The 22,153-nt window shown below is 36.2% G+C and overlaps 1 protein-coding gene and 1 long non-coding RNA gene across 3 annotated transcripts; both read left to right on the forward strand.

The window, feature by feature from the left end:
- The first annotated feature begins 9,486 nt into the window (after window positions 1-9,486).
- On the forward strand, window positions 9,487-13,406 carry LOC103445848 (transcription factor MYB58). The gene is made up of 3 exons (XM_008384900.4): window positions 9,487-9,930; window positions 11,991-12,120; window positions 12,388-13,406. The coding sequence occupies exons 1-3, from the start codon at window positions 9,789-9,791 to the stop codon at window positions 13,211-13,213; spliced, it is 1,098 nt and encodes a 365-aa protein (XP_008383122.1). The 5' UTR covers window positions 9,487-9,788; the 3' UTR covers window positions 13,214-13,406.
- A 2,278-nt stretch (window positions 13,407-15,684) lies between these two features.
- Window positions 15,685-18,425, forward strand: LOC103445815 (uncharacterized). 2 transcript variants are annotated; one of them, XR_011572408.1, is made up of 5 exons: window positions 15,685-16,046; window positions 16,785-16,949; window positions 17,098-17,407; window positions 17,485-17,518; window positions 17,971-18,425. It is a non-coding gene; the product is annotated as an uncharacterized lncRNA (long non-coding RNA). The 2 variants fall into 2 exon arrangements; XR_011572409.1 differs by lacking the exons at window positions 17,098-17,407; window positions 17,971-18,425 and having other exon boundaries at window positions 17,485-17,843.
- The last annotated feature ends 3,728 nt before the right edge of the window (window positions 18,426-22,153 follow it).

A 22,153-nucleotide genomic window follows, 5' to 3' on the forward strand; every position in this document is an offset into this window, starting at 1 on the left:
TCAGCTTCGAAAGATTCATTTACAGAGCTCCAACTTCGAGAGCTCCAGCTTCGAGAGCTTCATTCACAAAGCTCCAGCTTCAAGCTTCACTTGAAAAGCTTCACCTACAAAGCTTCAGTGCAGGGTATACAAATACCGCCTCCGGACAACCGCCACTTCGGCCCATACATGGATCAAATTTGAAGTCTCTAGCCAACAGACTCTATTGACTGAAGACTTAGGGGACTACATTATGTACCATATATTGGGCCTCAACTGGGCCTCATGAAAAATACTTGGGGGACTCTAGCCCATTATTCATGTATTGAGGAGCGAGCCCTTATTCTATAAAAGGGACTCTTTCACCATCATTAGAGAGCATCAACTCTAGCTCGTTATTCATATATTGAGGAGCGATCCCTTATTCTATAAAAGGGACTCATTCACCATCATTAGAGAACATCGCCGCCTACTGAGCAACCATCTCGCCGCGAGCATCAACTCTAGCCCACATTTATGTATTGAGGAGCGAGCCCTTATTCTATAAAAGGGACTCCTTCACCTTCAAATGCCACAAGTCGAGCCAACCAAGGCAACATAAGCCACAAGCAGAGAAGCCTCGCAACATATGCTACTTCTAGTTGAACATCATTTTAGATTGGGCACTGCCTCATATCGAGTATCAGTTCTAGACGACATCTAGTTACTTCGGCCCACACATGGATTGGATTTCAAGTCTCCAGCTGAAAGACTCTCTTGACTGAAGACTTAGGGGACTACTGTTTATACCATATTTAGGGCCTCCGTATTTAGACCTCGTATAAATACTCGAGGGACTTAAATGTAATTATGTAATAAAGGAAGGGGCAAATATGTAATAAGTGAGGAACCCTTATTCTATAAAAGGACCCCTCACCCTCACAATTAGGAAGAGCCTCACATCCCCTCTCATATTCAGAGAAGCTCATCCTCACATAAGGAAGCTCTCTCTCCCTCTCAATCATCTCAGAGAAATACAATATCAGTGTGGACGTAGCCCAAACATTGGGGTGAACCACGATACATCTTGTGTTATTTACATTTCTTGCAGATTCATAGTCGGATTTACGTTGTTCCAAGATCTCCGGTTTTGTGTATCAACAAAGCTTACTACTAGAGTTGACTATGACTTCATCTTCATCGTTTTTAAAGGTCATATTTATTTTTACAAGGCCTGAGATAAGGATTTATTGAAATGAAAATCATTTGTCCATATACCTTCTGTCCAAGTTAAAAATTCCTGAGATGATCACGTCTTCTCATCAAGGGATTAAAGTACGTATTTGAATAGATTTTGTGTGCAAAGGTAATATATAGTCTCTATAGAGCAGTTATATATATATTATGAATGCAAATTGTCGATATATTATTGATAATTTAATCACTTACAACAAATCGTATTGACATATTGTTGATGTATTTTTAACAATATTAATGCATGTCCATTCTTTATTTTGCAAAAAAAAAAAATTGATAGTTTATTTGCCTACAATTCAAAACATATCCGTTGCCATTTAGTATTTGCAATAAATTAATAATCAGTAACTACATTAGGCCATGCACCATGCTGCCCCTTTTGAACTATGAACATATAAACAAACTTCCGAGTTTAGTCACTCCATTTGAAAAATAGACGGCATGCATGATATACTAGTCTCCCAAATGACCAAAGTGAATGTGTATTAGTTAGTTTCATTTTGTAAGAATCGGTAGCTACCTATCGAACTCTTTTGAAACTTAAACTTTTAAATAAAAAATTGATCCAAGCCCTAGTCAATATAACCCCATCCTGTTCACGATTGAAAAGCTCACATACGGTTGAAAATTAATACTTAAAACCCATATACATAGTTAAGGGCATGCCGCATAGCTCTGATGTGTCCATATTTTATTTTTAACGAATATTTTCATAAAAATTGTATTTCGAATGGGTTACATGATAGGGTGCTCAGAGTTACACGAAAATGAAGAGAAAAACAAGCTTTTGGGGTGCTTAGAGTAATTTTTCCATGCAAAAGGATTTGATGATCCGAGTCGAAGCGATAACAATATTGAAATTGTGTTGAAGCAAGCAAAGGAAAGTAGTGGCTCGGTTATAGAGAATTTGAAATAGCTGTCCAAGTTATTTGAGGGGAGATCTAATACTAGTTTGACCTAAGTCGATTAGGTTAAGAAATAAATTGCCCTTACCTTGCCGTGAGTTTTATATAAGGAGTTTCTTTCTTCTTGAGAGAAAAAGAGACAGAACAAAACATAGGGCTGCGGCACAAAATGGAAGATACTTTAGAGAATTTTTTTTAGAGCTACGATGTAGTCTAATTATGAATACTTAATTTTTTTTTTGCATTGTTATTATCAAGCTTTGCGTCAATTTTGAGTATCTTATGCTATTCGTAATGCGCTTGGATTTTATTTAGATGCTTGATCACCATCTAGGTTTTGTTAAGTTGATTACATGCAAGTTGCAGTCGATACCATGAATTTCTTGTAGATGCCATATAATTAGGGTTTGTGTGATTTTTCAACGATTTTCATAAAGCTAATGGGTTCTTACTTGTTTAAATTCGTGTAGATGTCATAGGTGGTTAACAATATGTAAGGATACTTTTGATGCAACCAGATGCCTTACGTGTTACTTGTGCATAACATATTAAGGGGTTAAGTAGAATTGGTTACGATGAATTTGGATGCCATAGGTCTTGTTTTCTTATGTTTTTAATCTATTATTTCCATGCGTTTTAATTTCATCCTTAATTTATATTTCAGTTTAATTCATAATCTCATATCTTTTCCATTAAAAGTTTTCAATTATAATTTGTTTCAATTTAAGATTTTTAGAATCAATTTGATATTTGTGGGACGATATCTGTGTCATTCGTTATACTAGCTATATCATCTGATTCAGATACTTGCGAGCACTATAATTCAAGACTTAATAAGGTTAATTTTGGATATCTAATTTTCTGAATCAAATAAATTTTATAAAAGTGATCTTTAAAATGATTAAAAAAAAGGAACTGTTTCAATTATGATGAATATCCTCTTTTTTCATAATACTTTTTCAGTTTCAGGGATGATCTTTGTTTTACTCTCTCCTCTTGGATTTTGTCTATTGGATATTCATAAAAAGTCTTAGTGGTTAGTAGAACTCTACTAACCAAACGGAAAGATGTCAATATTAGGTACCAAATGGCCCTAAAAGCCTTATAATATTAGTTTCCCTAACCAAGGGACTTAAAGAGTTAACAATTAATACTATTTTTGGGTCTTTCTCACATAGACTTTTGCTCGGCTCATCCCGAAAAAAGACTTTGCCAAACTACTCACTCAATGTTAGACATGCATGGGGTAGGGCTTTGGCATAAGGATTATACTAACTATCAACTAACAATTATATATACATCTGACACCATTTTCAGAGGCACGAACTAGGGCGGGTGACCTAATCTATATACACGACAAGGATTTGTCACCATGGCGTTTATAACTATCATATCCACACAGTACACTTGATTCCACTTGCAATTCATGTGAAAAAACTCGGGAACGATTAAAAAACAAAGGGGAAATTATGATTTTTTTTAATACTCGATCTCATATTGTACTTAAGCCGGCGAAATATGTACGAATGTCCCTTTGGTCGCGATGAGAGATTATTCACCTTCATATAAAATAATAACAACATTGCTAAATATTCCCATCGTGCCCAACTGCTGTTGACAAACCCATTTTTTTTATTTCTACTAAGCTTCTCATAGGAGGACTCTTTTATTTAGAGCAACTGGAAAAAGGTACGTAAGTAAGTCCCTATTCAACCTCTTGGGAAACTTCAAACCTTTTTTATTTCTAGCACCAATGTGCTTAAGAAGCTTAACCCTCTCTGGATGTTGTAAGATAACGTAATTTACTACTCTTTCTTAAGTTGGTTAAATGATGGTTGGATTACCTTAGTACGGGTAAAATTTGGCGAGTTAATTAGTATAAAGTTGTAGACTTTCATGCAAAAGTTATTTGATTCATTATCTACACTACATTTAAAGAAAAAAAAGAGAGCAAAGGATGATATGGTACTGGAGCTTATGCAATATACAGAACGAACAAGTCAAATATCAGAGAAATTTGGGCTGGTCTTATACCTACACTTGAGGTTGAATATCCAATCATGCGGCCGCATCCCGCATGCGACGATCATCTTCTATTCTTGATTAACTATTTTAAGTCAGTAGTGGGGAACGATCAAACATTAACATGAAAGGGACCAACTCACCATGCATGCATGCATGATAAAAGTTGATTTACTGCTGGATTCCAACCCCTGTGCTACATCGTACCTTCCATACCACAGATTATATATTGAAAGGTGTTAAACCTTCATAGTCCTTAGTAGTTTAAAACTAAGGAAAACTAATGAAAAATGACTTGAAAACTTTGAGTTTAACGATAAAGACAAAATAAAGGGTAAAGTGAATAGTACCAGGATTGACTTTTTAGTGTAAAAATGTGATTTTTCGTTAAAGTAAACAATACTGGGAGCTTTTCGTTAAAGTTCTCTTAAAACTATAGTTAATCTTACTTTTACTATTGGCCATATAATTTTTTTTTTTCTGTCAACGCAAGTGTGTCAGTTCATGGACATGCCAATGAAATCTCATTTCATGGTGGGATGTTAGGATATAAAGGGTAAAATTGTGAAACTTGTCACTATATATAAGCTTGTGTGATTACTTAAGCTGTTAGAGGAATTGTTGCAGACTGTTGCCGTTGTTAATAAAAAAAACTGTTATGCCTTCATGTAAATGGATATAAGGAAGCTTTAGCATAGAAGAGGCAATCGCAATACAAGAAGTCATTCTTTTTATGCTTCTTTCTTGTTTCTCTAATTTATCTAATATTTTAATTTTTAATAATATCTGGTATTACTAATTCACTCATGTTATAAGTTATGTATCTATTTATTAATAACCTACACAAGTCCATGAAATACTATTATTCACCTGTATAGCATGTGAATTAATAACTGCATGAAAAGTCAAAAATCTTCCCTATCGACCACCGTAACATATTTAATATCCGAACAATTTATGACATTTAAAATATTTTGATATTCCTCTATATATCTTTGTTTAGATTAATCAATGCAATATTACTCACTTATTAATTTAATGAAATTTCTTGTTCAACTTAAAGGTAAAAAAGAATAACAAACCAAAATTTTAAAATTCTAGCCGCATAACAAAGGGAAAACAAGAGAGAGCCGTAAGAAACTAGAGATCTCCTAGAACCTCTCTACAGATAATCTTATTCTATCGTTCTGTGTAAATTTGTGTTTCCCTACTATTTTGTAAGGTTTGTTTTGATTGTTTTTGCCTTATATGGTTTGTCTCTCCATAGTAGCTATCTATGTCTTCTTTGACTAGATCTATAGTTTGCCTTTCTTGCCTTGTCAGATCTTTTTTCTTTTTGGGGGGGGGGGGGGGGGGGGGGGGGGCATCTACTATGTCTTCTTTGACTAGATCTATAGTTTGCCTTTCTTGCCTTGTCAGATCTATGGGTGGGGTGGGGGTTGCCTTGATTAGCATAAGGTTGATGTAGATATCTTTAGGAGTGATCGATGGTGTTGGCTAATTTTACTCTGTAGAGGTGGAGCTAAATGGTGATCTTGTAAGATTTAGTTTGTGTTTGTAATAATCAAAACAAGAGTTGCTTGTGTTTTGCAGACTCTCTTCAAGCGAACTTTGTACGTAGTCTCTGTTATGTTTGGCTCATAAATTTGTGAGTAATTATGAGTCATGTGTTGAAAACAATTGAAGACATGGTGACTACCACAAACAAAGTTATACTTTATAGACTAGGTATAGACTTTGGTGCATGCTAGGTAGGCTAGGTGATGATTAGATCATGTGAACTTAAGACTTTTTGGTCTTGGTTGTTGGCATAGTTGCTAGTGTATGCCTATAACTAGATGCAATATTTGTGCATTTAGTAATGTTTAGAAAGTGGGAAGGTAAGCATCATAGAAGCATCCAAGGGGAGAGCATCCGGCTTTCCCATGGGAAAGGTTGAACATGGGTTGAGAGAAAATCAAGAGAGCTAGAGTGAAAAGTATTATAGTGAAAGAACTCTTGGGGTAGAGTGAGGCTCTTGGGAAAATTCTATGAGTGGGTGTGCAAGGGATTTGGGATTGAGTTATGTTGATTTAACTCATGTGTACTTGTACTGTTATTCATAGTGAAGAGCAATATCTCTCCGGGGACGTAGGCATGTTTTTGCCGAACCTCATAAATTTCTCGATGTCTTTATTTCTTGTATTTTATTATGTTCAACTGAGTGTGATTTGGTGAGGTTGTAATCTGAATCTCGTTTCTGCACTAACGAACGGGCCAAGGCACAACAATTGGTATCAGAGCATTGTTGGAGGCTTTGGTTCGTTGGAGGTCTAGATTTATTCACCATGGAATTTTCAGTTGAGCAGTTTAATGGGAGTGGTTATTTTGCTCTTGGCAGATGAGAGTAATGAAGCCCGAAGAAATGAAAGACATGTTCAGGGATGCTTGGATCAACTGCGAAAGTTGATGTTGAGGAAGAAGACAAATGCCTCTTTCTTCTTACCTCACTTTCATATTTGTACGAGAACCTTGTGAAACTTTACTGCATGGAAAGATACAATAAGTTTGGAGCAGGTGCAAGCTTCTTTGGTGTGGAATGATACACAAAAGAAGATGACCATGGATGATGGTGGGCACAAGACTGCTTTAGCTGTTCAAGGTTGGAATCGTGGAAGCAAATTGGAAAGAGGATCTGAGAGAGACAGCAGGTTCAGATCCGGTTTTGGAGGCAAGGGTCCACAGTGCTACGGTGCAAGGCCGGGTTGTAGTAAGTTTGTGGCATAAGGCTTCGAGTATGCCCTCTAAGTACTCGAAGCAACACTTTTCCTAGTGATGTCTAGTCTCAAGTGTTGCAGGGATTTTGCAGCAGGTGGAGCTATGGGATTCACAGGTGATGAGATGGTCATGAGGAAGAAGGAAGTGTGGGAATTTTGTCTGGCTCGATGGGTTGTTGCTGGAAACGGGCGCGCTGACGAGTTTCCAGGTTGCAGACAATAAAGAGGAGGAAAACTTGTTGGAGGAGACGAAGGTGTGTCGAGATCCTGTCTGAAGCTAAATGGTGAATTTTAGCTTGCAGCAGCTGCACATGCATTGACAGTGACTGAATCGGAACAGGACCAACGAGGTTGATTCAGGGTGTGTATGTTGGTACGTAAGGCCAATGGGCTTTGGTGATGGGTGCAAGGATTTTTGCATGGTGTATTCGCCAAGGTGGAGATTATTGTGTTTGGCTCGTACATTTGTGAGTAATTATGAGTCATGTGTTGACAACAATTGAAGACATGGTGACTACCACAAGCAAAGTTATACTTTATAGACTAGGTATAGACTTTGGTGCATGCTAGGTAGGCTAGGTGATGATTATGTCATGTGAACTTAAGACTTTTTGGTCTTGGTTGTTGGCATAGTTGCTAGTGTATGCCTATAACTAGATGCAATATTTGTGCATTTAGTAATGTTTAGAAAATGGGAAGGTAAGCATCATAGAAGCATCCAAGGGGAGAGCATCCGGCTCTCCCATGGGAAAGGTTGAAATGGGTTGAGAGAAAATCAAGAGAGCTAGAGTGAAAAGTATTCTAGTGAAAGAACTCTTGGGGTAGAGTGAGGCTCTTGGGAAAATTCTATGAGTGGGTGTGCAAGGGATTCGGGATTGAGTTATGTTGATTTAACTCATGTGTACTTGTACTGTTATTCATAGTGAAGAGCAATATCTCTCCGGGGACGTAGGCATGTTTTTGCCGAACCTCATAAATTTCTCGATATCTTTATTTCTTGTATTTTATTATGTTCAACTGAGTGTGATTTGGTGAGGTTGTAATCTGAATCTCGTTTATGCACTAACGAACGGGCCAAGGCACAACAGTCTCTTTATATGGTATAGGCAAGTATGATGACTCTCACTATATGCGAGTTTGTTCGTTGTGAGGTCAATTTGGTAGTTTCTACACCAAAGTACCAGATGTAGGCTTGGGGGGGGGGGGGAAGGGGGGGGAATGCATCTACTATGTCTTCTTTGACTAGATCTATAGTTTGCCTTTCTTGCCTTGTTCAGCTCTATGGGTGGGGGTGGCGGGGTTTACCTTGATTAGCACGAGGTTGATGCAGATATCTTTAGGAGTGGTTGATGGTGTTGCCTAATTTTACTCTATAGAGGTGGTGCTGATTGGTGATCTTGTCAGATTTAGTTTATGTTTGTAATAATCAAAATAAGAGTTGCTTGTGTTTTGCAGACTCTCTTCAAGCGAACTTTGTACGTAGTCTCTTTATATGGTACAAGTAAGTATGATGATTCTCACTATATGCGAGTTTGTTTGTTGTGAGGTCAATTTGGTAGTTTCCACACCAAAGTACCAGAGGTGCGCTGTTTGAGTTTGTTGATTTTACTATTAAACGATGCTTTAAAATCATGAGGTAATTTGGAGCTGTAATATTTTTTTTTGCAATGTTCAGATAAAAACCTGACGTTTTTCCCATCTCACTATTAATTGTTTTAAGAGTATTCATCTTTCAAATCTTGCCACATTTTGTGATTATGTGTCAAGGAGGGTACAATCCTCAAGGAAAAATCCCTTCATTTTGGGTGCGGGTCTCACATCATTTCTGCAAATAATTAAACATTTGCTCTTGTGTATTGGTTGAATTTACACAAAAGAAATAAAAATACAACTTAAGGATAAATTTTGGGACGTATTAGGTTATTTTCCATGTAAATATTGCCGGATATGCTATTTAATTGTAATTACTGGAAATGGAAAGATATCCAACTGTTGACAATTTACATAATAACAAAAGTGACAATATAATAAATATCAATCTACGCACAAAGGAGTAAAATGACAGCACAAGTACTATTGCTCTAACATTCAATAAAATATCATCAGTTCAGTCCGATACTTTGTAAGCTATGAATTTGTTTGATCGTGACCATAGATAAAGTGCCCCGAACAAGATGGATAACCGTAATTCGCCACCAGTTGTCCTCATTTTTTTATAAAAAGAAAGATTCAATAAAATAATTTGTACTTTCGTAACTGACCACATTATTTTTCATATACAAAGGAATGATATACTAGATAGTCCTCAATTTTTTTTTTCTGGGATAGCATAAACTATAAACATGCAGCATGAAGAAATGAAAGGTTGAACCCAAAGTCTTGGACATTTGATAGTACTCGTGGCAAATGATGTCATTTTTCTAGTTGACGTGGGTCGTTGTGATTGCAGTAAATTATTTAACATTTATATTATCATTGTTTGAGATATCATTCTCATGAGTGAGGATATTGTTAGAATTTCAGGTCAAGCATATCAATACAGTTACAGTGAAGGAGAAATCAGCAATAAGTAAATTAGGAAGAATTGTAGATATTTAGAAATCGTCCTGGATCTCCTATTTATTACAGCATAGAGTGACCCCACCTTGAGGCATGAACCTTGAGGGCCTTTGCTCTGTAGACATTCCTCCTGCATATCTCCATCACCACCTCTTCCCTATATATATAAAGAGGGTGATGCATAAATGAATTTCTCATATATACAAGAAAGAAAGACATCGTAAATATAGATATCTGGAGAGTGAGGTGATTCGGGTGACGTGTGCGTAGGAAAAACACAGGATCAATCTCTATTGTCGTTAGACTATTGATTGGATCGAAAGAGAGAGAGATGGGGGAAAAGGGAAAATCACTATGTTGTGATAAGGAGCAAGTGAGGAGGGGTCCTTGGAGCCCTGCTGAGGACTTGAAGCTCGTTACTTTCATTCAGAAAAATGGCCATCATAACTGGAGGGCTCTCCCTAGGCGAGCAGGTAATCTTAATCTTGATCCTCTCTCTCTCTCTCTCTCTCTCTCTCTCTCTCTCTCTCTCTCTCTCTCTCTCATTGGTGACATGTTGATTTTTCATATATTTGGCATGTATGAGAAAATGAAATGGTGTTCAAGGATATAAGTTTACAAATTCTTGATCAAATTCCCCAAAAAATCGAATTTCTATCTTTTATTTAGACAAAGTAATTTCTTTTCTCTGGGTTACAATATTTTGGATCAATCTTGCATTGAACATCCCTTTTCGAAGAATGAATTCTTCAAATTCTATTATGTTTTTGGTGACAACAAAAGATGTCATTGCCTTCAAATTCCTCTTCTTGGTAAACACCTTCAGTTATCTTTCAATGAATTGCATTTTAGTTTCTTGCTTTCTTTTTCGCGGGGTTTTATGCGGAAGAAGGCCGTTACAAGTTTTAGTGATAGAGTAATGTTTTTTATTTTTACGTGCGAAGTTTAATTCTCAAGTCCTCGTAAATGTTGAATTTTTTTCGTGGATTTTATGTGAAATAAGGCCGTTACAAGATTTAGAGATAGAGTACTTATTTTATGCGCGAAAGTTTAAATTGGTACTCTACATCTCAAGTCCTCCTAAATGTTGTTTTTTTTTAATGAATCCAAATGTTGAAATAAAAAATAAAAAATAGTTTCCTTAACTTCATTTGGAATCTGTTTTTATTCCTAAACTGGCATGAAATTTGGCTTCAATTGTTTACGACAGTGTGTTAACAAGAATTTTGTTAATTAGCTACCTTAAACAATAAAAAGCAAACCAAGTTTGAAACGTTTTTAATTTGATTTTAAATTTATATTCAACCTCTAAAAATTACTTTTTGGAAGGCTATATAACATTAATGATTGTTACCATGTTAATACCTAATCCTTGTTATTGCATATCTGCCTAACTGTAATGACGTGTGCATCCTTGTATGAAAATAATCACAAGCAATGGCAAACCAATACTTGCTTTCTGAAACATGCATATCCTGTTCGAATGTGTCAAATTTTCGTGAATATCGATACCCCTTACCTTCTATACTACAAATTATGAATTTTATTTTTCCCATGACAAATTATTATGAAAATGCTCTTTCTACAAACGAACTAAATGTTATTGACTTAGTTTTATAAATTCAATGTTACTTTTCATTACTTATACCACGTGTTTGTGTTACAGTCACAAACAATTTTTTCTTGTATTCTTTGTGGTATGGACACACGAGGGCCTTGTTGTTGTCTATCTTTGGCTTCATCATTTAGCTAGACTAGATTGTGGAATGTTGGTCCAAGTTTGAAGAGTGATAGGGAGAGGTTTCCTAACTTTTGTATCTTTCAAGTGACTATATATATATATATGTGTGTGTGTGTATATATATATGTATATATATGTATGTATGTATATATATGTATATATATATGTATGTATGTATATATATATATGTATGTATGTATGTATATGTATGTATGTATGTATGTATGTATGTGTGGTTGGAAAATCTCATCAATTACCTCTAGAAAGACCAAGTGTTTTGTGTCAACATAGTTAGGAATTGAGAACGAGTGCGCGACATTATCAGTCACATCAAGTTTCCTTTAAGTCTTTGCATGGCTGCGAGATGAAATGTCCCTTTCTCCACTTTTTATTTCCCACCAACATTAATATATACTTCGAATTTGAATAAAGGCTTTTTAGCTAAAATGTTTTTGAAATTTGCATAATTTCTCACTTTGATTCATGAGATTTGAAATCAATAGAAGTGGTCACTGAGATTGTCCACCACCAATTATTTTGATCATTCCGTGTAAAATTATGTTAAATAAGAATCAAAATGACAAAAATACCTTCAATTATTTTGTCATTTTATTATTATTTAATGGAGATTTTTCACGGAATGACTAAAATTATTGATGGTGGACAATCTCGGGACCACTTCTATTGATTTCAAATCCAAAGACCAAAGTGAGAAGTTATGCAAATCTCATAGATCATTTTAATTTGTTTCAGAATATATGCTAGTAACATTAATATTAATTTGTTTTGAAGGTTTGATGAGATGTGGTAAAAGTTGCCGTTTGAGATGGATTAACTACCTTAGCCCTGATGTGAAGCGAGGGAACTTCACAAGAGAGGAAGAGGAGTCCATAATGAAGCTACATGAAGCCTTGGGAAACAAGTAAGATCCAACATAAATCTCATCAAATATAATTAGTGGATTAATTAAGCTATATTTTATTACTAACTTATTCTCGGCATAGTGGTATATAATTCTATTTTGGATATGAAAAATATTTCAGGTTTGAAGCCATTCCATTACTCATTATTGATACACAATAAAACTATATTTTATTACTACCTTATTTTCAATCTGGTATTTATTCATTTTTTTTAATATTAAAGATGCCTCAAGTTCGAATCCCCTAATTACCAGAAACTTGTGCAGGTGGTCGACAATTGCAGCACATTTCCCGGGACGAACGGACAATGAGATTAAGAATGTGTGGAACACTCATCTAAAGAAAAGATTGGCTTGCCGAAACCTATCTTCCTTAACATCCTCTTCCTCATCATCTTCTTCTACTACTACTACATTATTGTCTAGTGGAAAATCAACTGTAGGAGGAGGGGATGAACTAATTGAGCATCAATCTGCTGACCAAGAAACTAGCATGGCCACCAACAACAAGCCACATGAGCCATGCAGTTTGACAATTCAAGAAAACCCCAATCATCAGGATTTTCCCATGGAATTAACAAATGATCCCAAGGGGTTGAAAGAGTTGACAACTTCTTCTAATGTTTCATCTAATGAATCCAACGGCTCAAGTAATTCCAGCCAAGTTGTTGGTATGTCAAGGCCAGGAGCAGAAGAGCAGCAAATGGATGATGATTCGATTGACCTTTCAGGAATTTTTGATAATCCATTTGAGTATGACTCTGACTTTTGGAACCTGTTGGATGACTTTCAGCCACTCCAATCAAATGAAGTCCAAGTACTTCATGAGGCTGATGAGGCTAATTACCAGAGCTCAGGCTTGGGACATGTGGAAAATGGGAATTGTCTTAGTTACTTGCAAAGTGAGCTTGGATTTGAAGCCGCAGCAACAGAGAGTGAGATCAACAACCAGGAGATATTACCAAAGGATGCGACTGAACAACCAGTCATCCCAGAGACCTTTGACAAAATGCCAAACCCTGCAGGATATGACGAGAGAATGGATTACTTTCAAACGTGGCTTTCTTCGCCACAAAACAATTCCACCATTTAAGTTAGTGAAATTAATGCTGATATTAGTTGAGTCATCCTGACTACAGTTTTAAAATTACAAATAGGGGAATTGCTTATGTTATGATGATGGAATCTTTGATGTAGTTTTTCATAGTTTATGTCAAAACACAGTGTAGGTTGAACAATTAAACATCATCAAATATTTTTATAAAAGAGTATTTGTCTTCCAGTTATTATAATATTTTTCTGAAAGTTTTGTTTATGTGTTACGTATCTATTCTAAAAAGAAAGATATATAACATATATGATAAGTGCAAACAAATTCTCCTCCTTTCATGTGATGATGTTCAAACATCTTCGAGTGGTTGGGTGAGATAGTTCCCCTCTTGATGAAAAATATAATAAGCTCAGATGAAAAATACGTTTGAAAATTGTAGCAGCAATTCACATGTTTTAGTAACAAGGCAATTCGACCACTTTGATTTCACCATACCCACAGTGACTATATATATATATATATATGAAATTTGAGTGAAAAGGCACCCTACCCACAGTGAGTAGGTAATAAACATTTTTTTTTAACATTTGATATTGAATAAAAATAAAAATTGAGGGAAAATGTATATGGTAAAGACATGCAACCAATCATCTCAATTGAGCCTAAATATAGGGTGCAAAGCAAAAGTGTGAGTGTACGAAACTACAATATATAGAAGAGAATAAGAATCAACCAACTTCAAACTTAATCAATTCGGCTAGAATGTACAATATCCTCTTTCACTTGTGGGCTAGGTAAAGTTAGTAGTTAGGAAGATGGGAATTTACATGGATTAAACTCGTATGAAGGTGCATATATCTAGCTATTTTTTGACATTGCAGAAAAGCGTTATCTGCATAATATTATAAAAATTTGGTATGTGTTTAAAAAGTGAAAAGAATATACACACACACATACACACATATATATTATGAGTAACTAGCTAGCACAATTAAATGCCAACACTTGTGCCAATCAACATCATATGACATGTACAATCTGGTACAAAGTTTTTCTCAACATTCCAACAGTCCCATTCTTATATGAATTTCAGCCACACCGGGAGTCAAATTACTTGTGATCATCAGTTAACCTAAAATTGACCCAGAAATCAACTTTAACTGGAGAACCAAGCGTTGAGTAAAGAGAGAAGAATTATTATTTTTTTATTTCTAATAATTAGCTGTTGTTAATTGTGAGCAAGTGGATAATTAAGGTCCTCGAGGGGTTGGTGCATTGGTCCAATTAAATTCAAAACCAGTATTTTCTAACTGTATGATTAATTATCTTAGTGGGTAGTTGATAATTTCCACTTACACCAACCAGCTTGACATATTTCCTTCGTTTCCAGCTCCTCGGAGGAATTTAGGACAATACAAGTAGGAAATAGAGTCAAAGTCTATGAGCTGAATCAGTAGCTACAACTGATCTAGCAAAACCCCTTTTTGTCTCTGAAGAAAAGTACACACAGGATTATCAATCCATTCGTGCGGGATTGTAAACAATTTGAAAGAATTTTGGGACAGCTAAAATATCTCAAAGTTGAAATTTATGAAACATGAAATAATCAACATTAGAAGTTTATTGGTTTGTGTTGTGTCAGTTCCGCGAGTATTGTGGCCCTGCTGTTTTAGTGGTAGTGTGATGCAGTCTCGCTGTTTAATTTAGTGGTGGCTTTGATGCTTGATTTCTCGGGTCTCTATAGTCGTTGGAGCAAGTTATACCGTCTGCACCTAGTTCTTCTGTGTGGTAGTCATGTAAGGGTTTTACCTTATTTGTTAGCTGTGCGAATTATATCCAAATCAAGAAATTGATCACTGGAGAATATATACTCATTTGGCACCTCTTGTAAATCTGTTGTGTTAATGAAATATCTCTATTGTTGCTTGTCAAAGAAAAAAACTAGTTTATCTTTATGAAATGATTTACGCACACACTCACCCTATACCCCCTTGTTTTAGCTATGAGATTGAACAAATAAAAAACGAATCAATGATTATAATTAAGAGAAGTATGCAGGAGGTGAAAAACAAGCGTATAGAAATCACTTTCCTAAATTTTTTGTTAATATTACGTATTCGCTATTCATTCTTGCAGCAATCCAACCTAATGGTTCATGATGGTGTTGGATGAATTGTAGACCTAGCAAATCCTATTTTTAATCTCATTCTATGCAAAACAAACTTAACATTGTTATATTATAGAAAAGTTATGCTCGTTTGGTACACATGATTGGATAAAATAGAAATAGAGGCCTCTTAAATTTTAATGAGAATTGTAACGAATAAGTTTTCTTCATAAGTAATTCATCTTCTATTATTTAGATGGTCATAATTTTATAATATCTCCCGTCAACATACCTTGGATTTTGAAGGTAATCCATTCCAATCAAACTATGCGTTCCAAACGAGTCATTCATTAAATTCTTAAGAAATTGAAATAAGTTTAAACGAGCCATTGTTTTCCTCAAGACCGAAGAAATAAAGAGAACCATTGTTACGAAAGAGTCAACCCAGCTTAAGGCCCAACAAAAACGGGTCAATTATATTCAAACCGGTCGGCAACCCGTTTTGGGTTAAACACCTCCCCCTGGAATCGTCTTTCAATTTGGGGGTTCTAAACTCCCGCCTCCCTCTCGCCGCCGTCTGCAATGGTGGAAATCAACAAGCTCGCGTTCCCAGAGGACGAAGAAGGAAGCAGAGTGTTTAGGCAGCTGAAAGCATACTGCTTTGAGCTTCTAGCTTCTCCAAAACCCCAAGAAGCACTCCTCTGCTCTCTCGTCTCTGCACCATTTTCTTCGCCAGTCTCCGCCTCATGCTCTCCAGCCATCCTTCGAGTAAGCACTTGAACCTCTCTGTAAATTTTGCTTCTTTGCCTTAAATTGCATTCTTTATACGTGTGTATACTTGTACTTGTGTATATGAATATATATGTATATAGGTGTCGTTATATATGCTTGCATGTATAGGTATATTACACTAGGGGTGAGCTTTGAGGGTTGGAATTGGACGAAGCATTCGTAACTTGATCGAGTTGTTGCCTTAATAATTTTTAATTAAAGAGTGAATCCTTGTGTCTTTAAGTTTTAGTGATCGGTGCAATGTTCGAAGGTCGGGGGAATTGGTAGAGTGGAAGGTATTGGGTTGAATTATGTTAAAAAGAAACCGAAGTCCTCACCCCGATTGCACAGAACTTCGTGTAGGTGTGGTTGAGCTATACTTGTTGGGTTAGTGTACACAAAGTCAAATTATATTTGAGTTTCTGGTATTGAAATTTGTTAAGTACTATATTGTGATATGATCTGAGGTGGCGGAGGAGCAAAATTTTCACTTTTCCATTAGTGGAATCGGTGTCCCATTGTTCAACAGTGAATGGCGGGTTCAACATTAAAGTTCCTAGTGATCCACACCCGAGGAAACATAGTTTCATCACTTATGCTTGTCGTACAAATTTGTAAAAGAATTTTGAAATGCGAGTGTGTAAGTACGTATACATCAGTAAGCATTATTTCCTTGACATCGTTGTTTCTCATTCTGCTACACGTTGTTTCTGTTGCTGCTTCTATTGGATGCAGCTGTTGACTTGACTGTAGAACCTCAAAGAAGCTTGGTTCTGAAGAAAAACTTGCGACTCATAAGGTCCTAAAAATGCCTCACAAAGTGAGCGATAGTGTTGCTGAATGTTGCTTCAGTGCCTGGAAGAACTGCTCAAGAAGTGTTGTTTTGGATCTGTAGATCAGGTAAGTTCAAAGTTGGCTGCCAAAGAAATGGCATGGTTTTTCCGTTAGTTCAAAATTGTTTTGTATGTTGTATTAGTTAGTTTGTTCCTGTGAATTGTTGTCCTAGAAGGCAGTCTTCACATTTGAAGCACAATAATATCCTTTGCAGTTGGTTGTAGTACTGAAGAAGTTGACTTATGGGGCTTTGCTTTCTCCATCTGATGCATCAGAAGAGTTTCGTGAAGGAATTTTTAAGTGTTTTGGGGAACTGCTTCTGAATTTACTTCCATGCTTTGATGATTCTTGTGCATGTAAACAAATATTTGGTGTGCTTATGCTTTTAGAATACAGAGACATGAAAGCTCCACTCGGTAGAACTTGAAAAGTATGATTCAGAACCAGATGAATGTTTGCTTGCATTTCTATAGTCAAAGATTGCTTCTGCAAGTGTTGGACACTGGCTATCACTTCTTTTCAAAGTATGTTAAGTTGTGACAGTTGATTATTCTATAGCATTCATTTTTCTTATGTTACTCCTTTGTGGTTTTATGAATAGGCTGCAGATAATGAGGCTGCACGAGGACATCTAGGTAATGTAAAGCTTCGCATTGAAGCCTTTACGACGCTACGTGTGCTTGTTGGTATGGTAATCTTGTGAAATCATGTAGGTTCTAACTTTTAGGGCAATGATTCATTAAATTTGACTTTGGGTTTCTTTGTTTCTTCCCCTCCTTCATTTCACAAGGTTCTGACCATGAGAAAAGCTTAAATACTATCTTTGACACTTTATGAATCAATTGGTGTACCGAATAAGAATCAAATTATGCCAGTGGTGATCATTCTTTCCCTAACCTAATTTCCTTAGTCCGGCATAGGCGTGTCATCATTTTTACTTACTCTATTCCTTTTGTGACTTGGATGACTCTGTTGTTGGCGGCTTGATGTGCTTTAAGCTCTTAACCAAGAATTTGTTATCAGATGAGAGTGGTCTGATTTTGTGGATCCTTTTAATGCACTACTATTGTTGCATGTCGGTTTGCAGGCTGTTGGAAGATGTTTATGCTTGGTGAGCAATGTAGTGCAAATTTGTGGGGGAGGTTTCTTTTCACAACGCTTCCGCACTGACGGCTCCCACTTCTGGAAACTTCTATCCACTTCCCCATTCCATAGAAACCCCAAATTGAAAGAGGAAAGAATCCCTCTGCAACTTCCTTACAGAAGCAGAGTCCATGGCTGAAACTTCTAATCTGAAGGTCCAGGTTGCGGTGCTCAACATGGCATCACCCCCCACGGCCGGCATGCCTGAAATCTCCGAAATTCTTCTCCCTTCCTCTTCTCTGAAAGAGTACCTTTACGTACAGTATGGAGGGCAGAGTTATGGTTTCGATATTAACTTAGATTCTGTAGAAATCTAATTGTGTGAAATATTAATTAGTGGATAAACAGATGTGTTATAATTGTGTGAGATATTAATTACACTAAAATTAAGAGCGAAAACGCACCTTTTTCTCTCCCTTTTCCGGTGTGCAAGTTGAATTCTATCAATTGGTGGATAAACATTTCTACACATGCGTCGAAATGGTTGAAGGAAATGCAAATATTACAGACAAACCAACTACATATCAGAAATAAAAGAAACTAAAAAGTTTAGAAATAAAAAGCGGCCAGCAAAAACCTGAACTCAAAACAAAATTAAAAAACTCGAACCCAAGAATAAAATCATCATGCAACAGAATTTTGGAAAGAAAACAAGAACTGAAAATCCACACTAATCGCACCCACGAATAAAACCTACCATCAAAATACAAATTAAAAGAACTCAATCCCTAATGTAAGTTTAAATAAACAAAAGATAAAAGATGAAAAGAAAAAGAAAACAAACAAACAAATGCACGTTAATTAATTAATCTTTGAGCATCACACAAACGCAGATTAATTAATTAATCTTTCGGGCCTGAGGACATTATAAAAACAAAAAAGAACAATTTCAACCAAATCCAAAACGATTTTATAGCATCAACTGTATGATGGACACACAAATATAAAATAACATCCCTGTTATATTCTCTGCGATTAATTAATGACAAGGAAGGGTTTGCATAAACATATAAAGTCGCGTTACAGCACAGAATTTACAAAGAGAGAAAAATAATGAAACATCTCAAGAGGGAAAAAAATATTACAAGAAACAAATATACTAACAAGAACAAACCTATCGAGAAATCAGAAAACACATACCTGCAAATATGCATGGCTTCTAATCTTTGGTATATATCCATGCTTTTGCCTACGACAATGTCACCCTATAAAGCAGCTGCATTCAAGGTTTCGTGGAGCTTCTTAATTTCTGAACTTAATCAAGCAAAGAAGCTCCAGGAAACCTTGAATGTTGCTGCTCTGGTGATTCCGTATGGTTGCTGCTCGATCCTGTGATTGCATACGATGGCTAGGGTATTTTGACTTAGGCTTATAGGGTTTTAGTGTTGTAGGCCAAAAGTTGAGAGAGAGGGAGAGAGAGGCTGAGAGAGAGGGATCGGCATGAGAATTCCTCATGCCTTGTCCCTTATTTATACTAAAAGGGAAAGAGAAATACCTCCAAGTAACTCTAGATCCTTTAGGATTCCTATATTTTTGGAACCGATTGATGGCCACGTTTTCCTTGTTAAAAAAGGATTTGATATCTTCTTGATTAGATAGGGTTCCTGTATTTTAGGATTCCAATTATTTCAACATTTATATATTTATACCGGTGCATGGAAGCGATTGATGGCCACATTTTCCCTGTTCGAAAAGGATTCGATATCTTCTTAACTTGCTAGGGCTTTTGTTTAGCCTAAATATATAATTAAATCATCAATTAACCAACTGTATAATTGTAATATTTTCCACAAGATAGATACCAACCGACTTCCTTACATTTGATTTTCAATTTGTGATTGTAATTACATTTGTGGCCTACCTATGTGTTTGGCTTCCAAATTAGAAAATTCGGGTCGCTACATAGTGATATCAGAGCAAACGATCCTACTTTCAATTTGTTATATCTTGAATTCTTCTTATGGTGAATTATGAAATGCAATGTGAATGCATTATTTCATAATTTTTGTGAATAAAGTGCTATGGAAATTATGATTTGCATTGTTAGTGCATTATTCATAATTTCTGTGATTAATGTGGCATTAATGTGAAATCTCATCCCTAGAATTTCACCATTCATTACGTATCTCGTATTTTAAATTCGTATTTCGCGATTACGTTATCTTTATTAGTTAATTTTAATTCCATTAATTTTAAGTTTAGTAATTGATTAGTTATCGAGTTGGAAGTTTCTTAATCAATCTTTATCTTTTGATGATATTTCGAAGTTGCAACTAGTGTTTTTAAATAGATCTCGAACCCACGAACGCATAGGCGAAAGCCATTTGGGAGTCCGAATTATACGGTATAGTTACTAACGTTTGAAGTTGTGAACTATATAGATTGTGGGAATTGTTTAATTTCAACATGTGGGCTAAAGATTAAGTTAGTCTAATAATAAAAAGGGGACAATCAGATTTTTGGAGGGTAGAAAGGACCAATTAAAGGGAGAAAAGCAAAAATCCTCCCTCCCCCATTTGTGAACCCGTGTGCTCCACCAACACACTTTCAAACGGGCCAATTTTAGGTCAATTCCTCCATTTCTCATCTGATTTTCCTATCTCCTTCACCTGCAACTTGCTCAACTATCTTCTTCCTTCCACCTCCACCAAAAATCAAGGATTTTTAAGGCCTAATTCGGGTACAACTCCACAGGAGAACCTAGGGGTTCTCGACGACAAATTGTTGTTCCGGAGAGTATCACCATTCACCATCACCCATAATCAACTTCCTTTGGACCTAGGAACAAGACCCAACTGGTGGGTGGGGCGTTGGAACACCAAGGAAGCCGAATTGAAGAACACCCACCCTAGGATTTCAAAGGGTGCAAGCCAATTTGAGGGCCTTCCCGGCCAAATTGGACTCAGCCACATGTATAAAGTTTACTCTACTTGTTGAGATCTTTATTCTTGTAAAATTTGAGAATTTTTGGAAAAAATCGAATTTCCCGATATGTGACATTCGATTTATGAAAATGCTGTTGGTTGAGTATATTATTGATAAGGTCCACCACTTGATTATTCTAACAATTGACAATCTTACCATTGAATTGACACCCAATCTTAGTATGCTTTGGTAGATATTGTTTAAGGACCTTAGGAATTTACAAGTGAAAACCTAGTGATTGGATCTTACAGAATAAGTGACGTAAGATCATGGACCATACCTTAGAATGACGGTTCGATTCCTCATTAAATGTTGCTGTGGGAGACATATGGGAGTTTTTAAGTATGTGAATTATCGAATGAAATCTAAATGTGGACTTGTACCTTGTTTAGGCGGTGATAGAACGTGATGCCTTGACTCTCGTGCTAGGGTGCATTAACGCGGACTCCAGGTGAGTGACTTTAACATATGTGATATTGGTGATTACCTTGTTTTCATACTTATTATCCTGTGTGGATATGACTTGGTTTTATATATATGTTTTCTATTGAATTGTTATTTTTAATGTTTAGCCATTGATTCAAGTTATGAAATGAGATTTGATGTATGTATATTGAAATATGGTTTGATTTGTTTGATTGGCATGATGTGATGAAATGTGAAGGCTAGTGGTGGGCCGTTAACCCATTGTGATGGGGATTGTTGCTTCGATATTGTTTCATTTCCCGCTTCGTTGATTCATTCTAAATTTAATATTTGTGCCTTATTTCCCTTGGTTGAGCTTTTGTAAATTAAGTAACTTGTGCTTGTCTCATTTCTTTGAGCTGTTATACATTATGGTTGTTGGCCTTCCGTGATTCCGTTGAGTGATGGTCCAGAATTGTATTCACTCGGATTCCGTTGAGAGATAGTCCGAAATCCCTCATACTCTGCGATTCCATGGAGTGATGGTCTGGAATCGTATTCACTCGGATTCCATTGAGAGATGGTCCGGAATCCCTTATACTCTACGATTTCGTTAAGTGATGGACCGGGATCGTATCCACCTTGGGTTTTATTGAGTTTGGTTTGAGATAGCTTCAAAGGTGTAGGTTTCGGCCGAACTATGTCGCCGTAACCCTACCTTTCATTGTGTTATATGAGAATATGGTTGTGGGATGTTGTGATTGTTTCAGACGAATCGCTGAATGTCTGGGTGACTC

Source organism: Malus domestica, chromosome 10 (assembly GCF_042453785.1).
Source record: "Malus domestica chromosome 10, GDT2T_hap1".
Classification (NCBI taxonomy): Eukaryota; Viridiplantae; Streptophyta; class Magnoliopsida; order Rosales; family Rosaceae; genus Malus; species Malus domestica.

Excerpts from the sequence above, each read along its gene's own strand:
- LOC103445848 (XM_008384900.4), top strand. The coding sequence starts at position 9,789 with ATGGGGGAAAAGGGAAAATCACTATGTTGTGATAAGGAGCAAGTGAGG. Across the intron at positions 9,931-11,990 it reads GGCTCTCCCTAGGCGAGCAG|GTTTGATGAGATGTGGTAAA; the intron begins GTAATCTTAATC and ends TTTGTTTTGAAG. Across the intron at positions 12,121-12,387 it reads CATGAAGCCTTGGGAAACAA|GTGGTCGACAATTGCAGCAC; the intron begins GTAAGATCCAAC and ends AAACTTGTGCAG.